Here is a 14,062-nt window from a genome sequence, read left to right as displayed (position 1 = left end):
TGATGGTAAGAACACTTTTTTTTCAAGAATTATTATTATTATAGCATTTTTCATAAACTGCTACTCTCATTTCGCCGGTTTGTTTACATTCTAAGCAGAAATGATTTTGTCGGACGTTTTGTATAAAGTTTTTATTTATTGAATTTGCAAAAAATAGAAATAAAAAGCGGTGGCACGGTGGTGTAGTGGTTAGAGCTGTCGCCTCACAGCATGAAGGTCTGGGTTCGAGCCCCGTGGCCGGCGAGGGCCTTTCTGTGCGGAGTTTGCATGTTCTCCCCGTGTCCGCGTGGGTTTCCTCCGGGTGCTCCGGTTTCCCCCACAGTCCAAAGACATGCAGGTTAGGTTAACTGGTGACTCTAAATTGACCGTAGGTGTGAATGGTTGTCTGTGTCTATGTGTCAGCCCTGTGATGACCTGGCGACTTGTCCAGGGTGTACCCCGCCTTTCGCCCGTAGTCAGCTGGGATAGGCTCCAGCTTGCCTGTGACCCTGTAGAACAGGATAAAGCGGCTAGAGATAATGAGATGAGAAATAAAAAGCTCTGTTTCTCAAAATCCAGTGAATGTGGATAGAATAAAACAGTTATTCTACTCAATCTTGTCGTACATAGCTTATAGCCAACTTGGCGTCAGCTATCAGCTCATGTATGACTCGATTTCATGGAATAATTGTGTGTGTATGTATGTGTGTGTATATATATATATATATATATATATATATATATATATATACACTGAGTGCAGAATTATTAGGCAAGTGAGTATTTTGACCACAACATCCTTTTAATGCATGTTGTCCCACTCCAAGCTGTTTAGGCTTGAAAGCCTACTACCAATTAAGTATATCAGGTGCTGTGCATCTGTGTAATGAGAGGGGGTGTGGTCTAATGACATCAACACCCTATATCAGGTGTGCATAATTATTAGGCAACCTCTTTTCCTCTGGCAAAATGGGTCAGAAGAGAGATCTGATAGACTTTGAAAAGTATAAAATTGTGAGATGTCTTGCAGACGGATGCAGCACTCTTGAAATTGCGAAGATGTTGAAACGTGATCACCGAACAATCAAGCGTTTCATTGCAAATAGTCAACAGGGTCGAAAGAAGCGTGTGGGGAAAAAAAAGGCGCAAAATAACTGCACATGATCTGCGGAAAATCAAGCGTGAAGCTAACAAGCAGCCATTAGCATCCAGTTCTGCCATATTCCAGAGTTGCAACATTCCTGGAGTGTCAAAGAGTACAAGGTGTGCAATACTGAGGGACATGGCCAAGGTAAGGAAGGCTGAAAAACGACCACCACTGAGTAAGGCACACAAGATAAAACGTCAAGACTGGGCCAAGAAATATCTTAAGACTGATTTTTCTAAGGTGCTGTGGTCTGATGAGATGAGCGTGACTCTTGATGGGCCAGATGGATGGGCCTGTGGCTGGATCAGTAATGGGCACAGAGCTCCACTCCGACTCAGACGCCAGCAAGGTGGAGGTGGAGTACTGCTATGGGCTGGTATCATCAAAGACGAGCTTGTTGGACCTTTTCCAGTTGAGGATGGACTCAAACTCAACTCCCAGACCTACTGCCAGTTCCTGGAAGAAACCTTCTTCAAGCAGTGGTATAGGAAAAAGTCAGCATCTTTCAAGAAGAACATGATTTTCATGCAGGATAATGCTCCATCTCATGCGTCCAAATACTCCACTGCGTGGCTAGCCAGTAAAGGTCTGAAAGGTGAAAAAATAATGACATGGCCCCCTTGTTCACCTGACCTAAACCCCATAGAGAACCTGTGGTCCATTATAAAACGTGAGGTCTACAAAGAGGGAAAACAGTACACCTCTCTGAACAGCGTCTGGGAGGCCGTGGTTGCTGCTGCACACAATGTTGGTCGTGAACAGATAAAGAAATTGACAGAATCTATGGATGGAAGGCTTTTGAGCGTCCTCATGAAGAAGGGTGGCTATATTGGTCACTGATTTGTTTTTGTTTTGTGCTTGAATGTCAGATATGTTTATTTGCAAATCTGGAGTTGTCATATCAGTGTACCTGGTGAAAATAAATAAGTGAAATGGCTACATATTTGGTTTTTATTAAGTTGCCTAATAATTCTGCACAGTGAAAGTTACCTGAACACATACATATTCTCCTAAAATGGCCAAAACTAAAAACACCCCACTCTAACTTCCATACATATTCAGCTTTGATATTTATGAGTCTTTTTGTTTGATTGAGAACATAGTTGTTGTTCAATAATAAAACTAATCCTCAAAAATACAACTTGCCTAATAATTCTGCACTCCGTGTATATATATATATATATATATATACACACTGCCAGTAATTTGACTCTAACTGCAAAGTAGATTCAAATTACTGGCAGTGTGTGTGTGTGTATATATATATATATATATATATATATATATATATACACACACTGCAATCCTCAGCAAAGCAGTGGGATGTAACCATTATAATGTAAATTGGAACAAAGAGTCATCATAAACCACAGCCTGCCAGTGTGAATTAATTACTGCTACTGATACTTTTAAATAAATAATTACTTCTCTCTTTTAAATAACTCTAACAGTAGTGTTTTACGAGTGAGGAAACTATACTATGGAGAAACGATATTGTAAAATTGTCATTAAGGCAGCGAATAGACCTTTTTCACACTTTTGTGTTATGAATGAAGAAGCTGGCTGGCTTGTCTGTCTTTGCCAAAAAATGTTTCACCAGACAACAGATGTTTAATCTGTCCATTCAAATCAAGAGGGTATAGTCCCATGTTTTTGGCGTTTACATCCACTTGTTTTTGAATAATCAGATGCTTTGAAATGCTGGCTACAGATGTATGCACTGCCTCTTAAAAAGCTTAAAATGCCCAACTCATCCCAGTCAATAGCACGAAGCCATTTCTTTCTCATAAGAACTCTGGTGGGAAATGAGGGAAAGCTCAAGTACAAATGCGTGTTTGAATTATTTGTTCATTTAGGGGCACTGCAACGATTGTGATCTGTGTTTGCTGCCATTGTTCACAATCTCACCGAAAGTTTAGAACACTACTACTTCTGCATTAGTCACAGAAAAGTATGGAAAAGGGTCTGTATTAAATACTCTTACTTTTAATTGTGATTAAAATGTGATTTTCTTCTTCTTGCTCTTTGCAAACATTAGCAGCTGCACAATAATTAAATTTCAGTAGGGTTTTGTTTTTTGCCGACTGTGTGCCTCGTGTGCCCCTCCCCTACGCCACTGGTGAAAACAAATTGCTTTGAGATGTTTGATTCTTGCGTACCAAATGCTGCACAGTGTGTTTCAGCTGCTTTTTTTTTTCTTTTTTGCTAAAATCTCCATGAAAACGTTAAATTCAATGCAGCTTGATGGAGTCGATTTGAAAAGTCGTCCCTGCCAAGATTGAAGGTGTCAGTGTTATGGGTTGTTTTACAATCAGGGAAAAAATTTGTGCCACAGGGGTCCAAAATTCAAATTGATTCAAACTGGTTCTTGTACCAGTTTTTAAGTGAAGGACAAGTTAAAGAACAGATTTCAGGTCATTTTTTTGACGTGTGTGTATGGTAGTTTTGTGTAATCTGCTATAAGATGGGAGAAACAAATGAAGTGATTCTCGGAGAGGACTTTTTTTTTTGACAATTCAGAATCCACTACTTCCACAGTGCTTTTAAATATAAGGCTGTAAGCTTTGTGTTAGTTGTCTCTAATATTTATGTCCCAATATCTTGACCACATTTTAGGATGAAGATAATCATTTTAGATATGTTATTTTATATTGAAAAATTAGCTGTCTCGGAGAGGACATTTTTTTTTTTTTGACACAATTACATACTAATTTGATCAAAATAGTCTGAAAACTTACTGGCATTCAACATTAAAACTCAACTATGTTTCCAATGAGATGGAACCAAATATTTGTTTTATGGTATAAAGAATGATTTAAGTGCATCCCTTTTGGAGCTACCTGTGGTCAAAACAGCACTTTTTCTAAATGACACGAGTAATTTTGCTAAATATGACATATATTGCAGCGGCACGGTGGTGTAGTGGTTAGCGCTGTCGCCTCACAGCATGAAGGTCCGGGTTCGAGCCCCGTGGCCAGCGAGGGCCTTTCTGTGTGGGGTTTGCATGTTCTCCCCGTGTCCGCGTGGGTTTCCTCCGGGTGCTCCGGTTTCCCCCACAGTCCAAAGACATGCAGGTTAGGTTAACTGGTGACTCTAAATTGAGCGTAGGTGTGAATGTGAGTGTGAATGGTTGTCTGTGTCTATGTGTCAGCCCTGTGATGACCTGGCGACTTGTCCAGGGTGTACCCCGCCTTTCGCCCATAGTCAGCTGGGATAGGCTCCAGCTTGCCTGCGGCCCTGTAGAACAGGATAAAGCGGCTAGAGATAATGAGATGAGATGAGATGACATATATTGCCATACATTCACCAAAAATAACGTTATCACCAATTTTTTTTTTTTTTTTGCATGGTAAATAGAGCTATCATAGGGCTACAATAAACAACCAAGTTTATTTAGTCAAGCCTTTTGATATTGAAGATAATAAGTGTTAAATGTGATTTTTAGCTTGCGTACCCTGATTGTAAAACAACCCTTAAAACTAAATGCAGCATCTAGGTTTCCTATATCTTTAGATGTTTAGGTCTGTTAAACATACATTCAGGAGAGTACAAACACTCTATTATTATTTATCTGACTTTATTAGGGACACCTATATTAATCCTACACTCACTGGCAGTTTTATCTGTATAGGTGCATTTCTTATGCAGTTACTGTAGTCCGTCTGCTTCTATACACATTGCAAAGTTATTGGAAAAGGACCACGATAGGAGCACCAGAGCTGAATCTGAATACTCAGTATGCAGTAAGGTCAGTAGTAGTAAGAACCCACTATCCAACTGTTACTGTCATACGTTCTATGGGTATACAAGCAAGGAGTAAGGATCCTCTATTTTTCCCAAGAGAATTCTTCTTCAGTTATTCAGGCTCCAGCTGACTTATGGGATAACATAGTGTAGTACATAGAGGATATTACACGGTCGCACGAAGATATGAAGTTTATCTTCGAGTGGTGAATGTACAGTGTCTTGCAAAAGTATTCATTCCCCTTGGTGTTTGTCCTGTTTTGTCGTATTACAAGCTGGAATTAAAATGGATTTTTAGGGGGTTAGCACCATTTGATTTACACAACATGCCTACCACTTTAAAGGTGCACATTGTTGTTTTATTGTGACACAAACAATAATTAAAATGGAAAAAAAACAGAAATCTGGAGTGTGCATAGGTATTCACCCCCCCCAAAAAATGTCAATACTTTGTAGAGCCACCTTTTGCTGCAATTACAGCCGCAAGTCTCTTGGGGTATGTCTCTATTAGCTTAGCACATCTAGCTACTGGGATTTTTGCCCATTCCTCAAAGCAAAACTGCTCCAACTCCTTCAAGTTAGATGGGTTGCATTGGTGTACAGCAATCTTCAAGTTATGCCACAGATTCTCAATTGGATTGAGGTCTGGGCTTTGATTAGGCCATTCCAAGACATTTAAATGTTTCCTTTTAAACCACTCCAGTGTAGCTTTAGCAGTATGTTTAGGATCATTGTCCTGCTGGAACGTGACCCTTCATCCCAGTCTCAAACCTCTGGCCGACTCAAACAGGTTTTCCTCCAGAATTGCCCTGTATTTAGTGCCATCCATCTTTCCTTCAGTCCTGACCAGCTTTCCTGTCCCTACAGATGAAAAACATCCCCACAGCATGATGCTGCCACCACCATGCTTCACTGTAGGAATGGTGTTCTCAGGGTGTTGGGTTTGTACCACACGTGGCATTTCCCATGATGGCCAAAAAGATCAATTTTAGTCTCATTTGACCAGAGAATCTTCTTCCATGTGTTTGGGGAGTCTGCTACATGCTGTTGGGCAAACTCCAAACATGTTTTCTTCAGCAATGGCTTTTTTCCATTCCACTCTTCCATAAAGCCCCGCTCTGTGGAGTGTACGGCCTAAAGTGGTCCTACGGACAGATACTCCCATCTCCGCTGTGGATCTTTGCAGCTCCTTCAGTGTTATCTTTGGTGTCTTTGTTGCATCTCTGATTAATGCCCTCCTTGCCCGGTCTGTGAGTTTTGGTGGGCAGCCTTCTCTTGTCAGGTTTGTAGTGGTGCCATATTCTTTCCATTGTGCTATAATGGATTTAATGGTGCTCCCTGGGATATTCAAAGTTTGGGATATTTTTTATAACCCAACCCTGATCTATACTTCTCCACAACTTTGTCTCTGACCTGTTTGGAGGCTCCTTGGTTTTCATGTTGCTTGCTTAGTAGTGTTGCAGAGTCAGGGTCCTTCCAGAACAGGTTGATTTATACACACATCATGTGACAGATCATGTGACACTTTGATTGCACACAGGTGGATCTTAATCAACTAATTATATGACTTATGAAGTGAATTGGTTGGAGCAGCTCTTATTTAGGGGTTTCATACGAAAGGGGGTGAATACTTATGCACACTCCAGATTTCTGTTTTTTCATCTTAATTATTGTTTGTGTCACAATAAAACAACAATTTGCTGCTTTAAAGTGGTAGGCATGTTGTGTAAATCAAATGGTGATAACCCTCCAAAAATCCATTTTAATTCCAGCTTGTAGTGCAAGAAAACAGGATGAGTACTTTTGCAAGACACTGTATATATCCCGAGTGAGCAAAGCAAACGAATGATATATGTTTCAACATGAGAAGATAAACATCATATCTTTGCACCACCATGTAATGTTCTTTTTATGATATGAACACATCCACAAAAGAATACGCACGATAATCAAAATAATTTTAATTGTGAGCCAGTTCGCCATTCTGACAACGCGCGTCCAGTCAGTGGGAAAACACTGGGAGTGATGTCATCAGAGTGAAATATCAGGAAATATATCGCTCAGGTCCACAATGTATTTAGAATAAAAAATACAAATTTTTCAACACGAGAAGCTAAACTTCTTATCTTCAAGACAATGTGTGATGTTCTTTTTATTACACAGACACACAAATAAAAAGTACCCAGATTTATCAAAACAATGAATCAATTTCCTTATGAGTGACATAGAGAAATATATCACAGTTGCCATTCTCGATGTCTTGATGCCCAGTTCGTATGAAAAATACGAGTGGCGTATTTCCGAGTAAAACACTTGTGTCTATGGCTGGGTCTGAAATCACTCACTCGTCCACTACGCCTTACTCACACAGAGGACTGTATAGTGAGCTCATTGGTAAAATAAAAAAAACACTTTCGGACACTACTCCGCTGGTATTTACGTCATTACTGTCGCACAATTAAAACGTGCCTGATCAGTCGGCTGGTGGGTTTTCAAAGTAATAAATACATGCATGCATTTTTGTGATAACTCCATATTATACTGAGCACATTTCCCACATTAATGAATACAGAGTACTTTGTGTCTGCTGCATCTTTCAGTTCTTTTAAATCACGGCTGAATACTTCCTTCTTTGCCGCTGCCTTTTATTCAATCAAATTTGATGCTTTTGATTAATTCCTCGCTCTGCACTGGAACGTTTATTCTTGTATTTTATTTTCTCTTCTCTTACCATTTTTAATTGTACTTGAATGTCTGTTTATAACGTGTTTCTTCCTCCGTCCATTCACCCCAACACACTTTTTTTTTCTTTCAGCGCGACCGCAATGCATGATGGGATGTATTGCTTGGTTAGTGACCATCGGTTGTACACTACTTTAAACGGTGCATCGTGGGATGGTTTGAGTGCACTATATATGGTGTAATAATTCTCACTATACATTCGGACAGCACTACAAAATGGCAAACTCACTATATAGTCCTCTATATCATGAGCAGTGAGTGATTTCAAACACAGGGTATATAATATATTTGCATACTAGATGCAGTAGATCATCCAGGTATCATTCGACTACTATTAAATGCCTACTGAGGATTCAGACACCCTACAGATTATGACCTATTGCTTTTTGTGTACTATATAGTGAAGCAGGATTATAGTACACGTTGAGTGTTTGGATTCAGCCCAGGTATTATTGAGGTAGTGGATTATTCTTAGCAAAGCAGTGACACTGGAACGGTCGTGTGTGTGGCGCTGGTGTATCAGGCATAGCAGAATTAAAGATATAAGGAAAAGATTGTGTAAGCAATTAGATTTGAAATCATGACACATCTGTCATACCTACCTCCATCAAGCATGCTGTAGGGGTTCCCATGTGGCAACACCCAGAACTAAAAATGGCCGTCCATTCTAATAATGAGATCTTCTTCAATGTATTGGAGCACTTTTTAAACACGAAACCTGATAGTGCATGTCCAAAGACAACTGTGTGTGCAAGTGTGTAATGTGTTTCCACTATGGGGTGAAGAAAAAAGAAAGTTAAAATCAATACTTTTCTTTTTTTTTAATGTCAATCCCCTTTGTGCTAGCCACCTACCCTTTCTCTTTTTTTCTCTCTCTCTGCCTGTCTCCTGATAGGTACGACCCTGAATTCCTTGTCTGGAATCAAAATCAAGCCGAACAAAGAATGACAAAGTAATGCAGCTTTTTATTTTACATTCTCCTTTTCATCTATTTTCACTTCTCTACTCTGACCTATTATATAACAGTCACACTGTTAGAGCACACCACTGCATGTGAAAAACAAAACAAAACAAAAAACCCTAGCTAAAATGTTGAGATTTTCGAAGTACTTTTATAGATGTAGCATAGATCTGAATCCCTCAAGTGTGTCTTCAGCATTTTTAATAAGATTAAAGGTCTGTTCCATCTAATAATTTTGATTTTGAGTATCAGTAGATCAGAAACAGTACACTGAAGTAAGGTTTCATGGATCGTGTAATGACTCTGTCTTTTTTTTTCTTTTTTTTGCCACAAAACATCACATTGCAATCTTATCATCTTGTTCTCCATTGTTTCTTATCATTTCATATTTTAGCACGATTATTTTTCTTGAAACAAAGTTAAAATAATTAAGGGCCTGTCTGTTATGTTGGAAATCTAATAAATCTGTCCAATCATGTATATCAGAAAGAATATATATATGAGTGATTCCACGCTTATGGGTACTGAAATGGGGACATGAACTTATTTTTAAAAATTCACCTAAAACCATTTCTTTTTTTTACCATCAGGTCACAAAACATGTAATCTTTAATGTATGATATGTTAAAAGATAACTTTAATTTTCTGAGATGTAATAAAAACATATTTATATGCCAAAGTCAAGCCTATGAGTTCCAAAATGATATCTGTTACATTACTTCTGTTACGATTGTCCATCTCGCGTCTGTTACAAATTAATTACAATCTAGCTATATACCATGTTAATCTTATTGAAAGAATGTGTATGTTTATTCTACTACACATGTTTATTAATTATATTTGCTAAAACATCACCTTCCTATGTTTCAAAAAGTAATTCTACATTGTTAAAATTGAGAATATATATATGTCCACAACACTTCTGTTACGTTCTGACTTTGGCATATAAATATGTTTTTATTACATCTCAGAAAATTAAAGTTATCTTTTAACATATCATTCATTAAAGATTACATGTTTTGTGACCTGATGGTAAAAAAAGAAATGGTTTTAGGTGAATTTTTAAAAATAAGTTCATGTCCCCATTTCAGTACCCATAAGCGTGGAATCACTCATATATATATATATATATATATATATATATATATATATATCCATTTGGTCATGGGTTGGAGTTCATCTAGTGGAGTTTGTGATGTTGTTCACTTTGGTGCATTGCGGGTTTCTTTGTAGTTTTAAATTTATATAAAGCATTTGCACTGATCTTTACTCCACTAAACATGTTTCAAGTTTAGTTTCAAAGGTCAAATGACATAATGCATGTACATTTCACAGAAACGACTAATATACCATTCTCCTTTTTTAACAAACATAACTTTTACAGATTTCTGTAAAATATGCAGTTGTATGTTTCATTGAAGAAATGTTGTCCCGCTCATCCATCATTACATGTACAACCCCGATTCCAAAAGAGTTGAGACACTGTGTAAAATATAAATAAAAACAAAATGCGATGATTTGCAAATCATGGAAACCCTATATTTCATTGAGAATAGCACAAAGACAACATATCACATGTTGAAACTGAGAATTTTTATTGTTTTTTTGAAAAATATACGCTCATTTTGAATTTGATGCCAGCAACCCGTTTCAAAAAAGTTGGGACAGGAGCATGTTTACCAAGGTGTTGCATCACCTCTACTTTTAACAATACTCTGTAAACGTTTGGGAACTGTGGAGATCAATTGCTGTAGTTTTGAAAGAGAAATGTTGTCCCATTCTTGCCTGATATACAATTTCAGTTGTTCAACAGTTTGGGGTCTCCTTTGTTGTATTTTGCATTTCTTAATGCACCAAATGTTTTCAGTGGGAGACAGGTCTGGACTGCAGGCAGGCCAGTTTAGCACCTGGACTCTTTTACTATGGAGCCATGCAGTTTTAATCTGTGCACAATGTGGTTTGGCATTGTCTTGCTGAAATAAGCAAGGCCTTCCCTGAAAAAGATGTCATCTAGATGGCAGACTTTGGAGAATTGGGGGGGGGGTGTCACATCGTCACATCATCTATGGTACATAATGTCATTAAAAGATTCAGAGAATCTGGAGAAATCCCTGTATGAAAGGGACAAGACCAAAAACCAACATTAGATGCCTGTGATCTTCAGGTGACACTGCATTAAAAACAGACCTGATTCTGTAGTGGAAATCACTGCATGGGCTCAGGAACACTTCCAAAAACCACTGTCTGTGAAAACAGTTCATTACTGCATCCATAAATACAAGTTAAAACCAGATATAAACAATATCCAGAAACACCGCCCCCTTCTCAGGGCCCGAGGTCTTTTACGATGGACTGAAATGAAATGGAAAACTGCTCTTTGGTCTGATGAATCAGAAGTTGAAATTCTTTTTGGATATCATGGACACCGCATCCTCCGAGCTAAAGAAGAGAGGGACCATCTGGCTTGTTATTAGCGCACAGTTCAAAAGGCAGCATCTGTGATGGTATGGGGGGGCATTATTGCACATGGCATGGGTAGCTTGCACATTTAGGAAGGCATCATTAATGCTGAATGATATATACAGGTTTTGGAGCAACATGCTGCCATCCAGACATCTTTCACAGAGAAGGCCTTGCTTCTTTCAGCAAGACAATGCCAAACCGCTTTCTGCACATGTTAAAACTGCATGGCTCCATAGTAAAAGAGTCCAGGTGCTAAAGTGGCCTGCCTGCAGTCCAGACCTGTATCCCATTGAAAAATCTGATGCATTATGAAATGAAAAATCCGACAAAGGAGACCCCAAACTGTTGAGCAACTGAAACTGTATATCAGGCAAGAATGGGAGAACATTTCTCTTTCAAAACTATCGCAATTGGTCAGACGACATTAGACGACATTTATTAGAGTTACACTTAATATCTTAAAGATAATATACACATGGCTCCAAAAAAAAATGTAAACAACTTGCATAGAAAAATTAAAAATTATACAATAATAAAAAATAATAAAATTAAAAGACCTAAACTAATTTAATTGATGATAACGAGCACGCAAAGGAACTCAATGACTTACTTTGTTTAAGATGGGTGGGGAGAGAGTTCCATGCCCTAGAAGCACTGAAAAAAAAAAAGTCTTTTCCCCAAACCCACGGCGCACACGAAGAAGCATAAGATCAGTTTCAGAGTATCGAGTGTTTTTGCAGTGAATATTTCTAAAAGGAATAAGTTTCTCTTTGATATATGAGGGTGCAAATCCATTAAGTGCTTTAAACACTATCATGCACTTTTGTCTCTTAACTCGAGTGGTGAAGGTATCTATCTTAAGTGTATCAAACAAAGGTTGGGAATGCTCAAACTTTCCTACGTCCATAATAATTCTTGCTGCTCTTTTTTGTATTCTAATCATGGTATCCGCATGCGTCTTAGACATCTCTCCCCAAACAACGGAACCAAAGTCCATGACTGGTTGAATTAATGCGTCGAAAAATGTCTTCCGCGCACTCGTAGAAAGGAATTTCTTTGTTCGTATTAGGAGCCTGAGTCGCTTGTTCAGTTTCTTAGTTAGATAGTCAATATGACTGTTCCAGGATAGTGTTTCATCAATACAAAGACCCAGTAACTTAGTTGTTGATACATTTTCGATTCTTTCGCCAGCTAAATTGATTTCAAATTTGATGCTATTCTTCGTTAGTTCTTGCAATTTAGGGTTACTGCAGGCAACCATTGATTTGGTTTTTCTACAATTTAAGGCCATGTTATTGGGTTTTGCCCAACAGTCAACAACACTCAGTTCTTCAGACAAGGTTACCTCAATGTCCTGCAATGTCTTTCCCATTGATACCAGGGTAGTGTCATCCGCATAGATCACAATAGACGATCTTTGAGTAAATAGAGGAATGTCATTGACAAAAATAATAAATAGCAGAGGTCCAAGAATTGAGCCTTGCGGAACACCGGACTTTACTGGGAGAGCACTTGAGTTTGTTAGAAATCTAAACTTTTTGTTCCCGGTCCTGTAGATACGATCTAGGTCTCCTCAGTACCCAAACATTTACCATGTTTAAAGAAGAGGTGATGCAACACAGTGGTAAACATGCCCCGGTCCCAACTTAAAAAAAAAAAAAAACTTTGAATTTTTTTGTGTTGTTGGTATCAAATTCAAAATAAACATATATTTTTAAAAAAATTCAGTTCCAACATTTGATAATCTTTGTACTATTTTCTATGAAATATAAGTTTTCCATGATTTGCAAATCAGTGCATTCTGTTTTTATTTATGTTTTGCACAACTTCTCAACTTTTTTGGAATTGAGGTCGTGTGTTACGGGTAAAGAGCAACATGGCATTGAAAGCCATGTTCTCAGAGTTGATGGTTGGTCGGAAGCTCTGCCTGAGCACTTCACTCACACAGCTGCCCTGTGCCGCTGTTCATATGCGTGTACCAAATTAACCATGGTGTGAGCTTCTCTTAAAGAGGGGTCAAGTTTGGGTCAGACCTTCAGCAAACATTAGAATCACTTTTTCTCCTGCCAGCTGTCAGAGTCACAGCGATTCAGCCTAATATACTTTTAATGGTGACCGCTATTAAAAGTGGCCTCTTAATTTTTTTTCACTGATGATGTGTGTGTATGTGTGTGTTACCCTTGGGAGAGTTACAGTACAGTATGTTGCCATCCAGTTTGAGTTATGTTATGGAGGCTGCAGAATAGAAATACAAATGCTACATACACTACCGTTCAAAAGTTTGGGGTCACCCAGACAATTTTGTGTTTTCCATGAAAAGTCACACTTATTTACCACCATAAGTTGTAAAATGAATAGAAAATATAGTCAAGACATTTTTCTGGCCATTTTGAGCATTTAATCGACCCCACAAATGTGATGCTCCAGAAACTCAATCTGCTCAAAGGAAGGTCAGTTTTATAGCTTCTCTAAAGAGCTAAAGGCAGATTCTACCGTAACTGGATCCATTAACCACTTGCCCACAAAATAAGAAATTTTTCTTGTCCTTTTTTCAGTGAGGTAATATTTTCAAGATTGAAAATATGGTATTTGGTCTTCTAAAACAGCACGTCATTTAAAAATACACTGAGTATATCAATAAAAGATTTTTAAAGAATAAAGTTCTATTTCTTTGACATATCTGACCGACATAACTCCCATTTTAAAAATCCTTTTCATTATCCCTGTTGCTATCGTCAGTGAATTTCTGTCAGATGACCTCAGCCATTATGGATCTTTGGTAGTTATCATGTGGAAGCAGGCTTTATCATTTTTGGGTGTCAACAGATAGAGTTGAAATAGATTAACAGTGAAAAAACTGTTTCGTTCACGAGAGAAGCCCACAGTTATTTTTAAAAAATGCTATCGTCAGTCTGTCAGTCAAATGCACCTGACGATAGCAAAATTCAAGCCCTCACCACGCACATGTTGACTGACGCAAAGAGGAAATTCTACTGCGCATGATTTTTGTGACAGCAGACATTTAC

General features: G+C 38.3%; 1 protein-coding gene across 2 annotated transcripts in view; it reads left to right on the top strand.

Moving 5' to 3' along the window:
* The window catches only part of ctnnd2b (catenin (cadherin-associated protein), delta 2b), a 229,446-nt gene that overhangs the window by 157,321 nt on the left and 58,063 nt on the right, over window positions 1–14,062 (top strand). The window contains exon 10 of one of the 2 annotated variants that reach the window (XM_060931995.1): window positions 8,508–8,564. The exons of the other annotated variant lie outside the window; for it this stretch is intronic. Within the exon in view, the coding sequence (XP_060787978.1) occupies window positions 8,508–8,564 (57 nt within the window). The remainder of the gene's footprint in view (window positions 1–8,507; window positions 8,565–14,062) is intronic. 2 annotated transcript variants of the gene reach the window in all.

This window comes from Neoarius graeffei, chromosome 1 (assembly GCF_027579695.1).
Source record: "Neoarius graeffei isolate fNeoGra1 chromosome 1, fNeoGra1.pri, whole genome shotgun sequence".
Taxonomy (NCBI): domain Eukaryota; kingdom Metazoa; phylum Chordata; class Actinopteri; order Siluriformes; family Ariidae; genus Neoarius; species Neoarius graeffei.
Note: the sequence above shows the minus strand (reverse complement) of the source record. Positions and strands in the feature narration are given on the sequence as shown.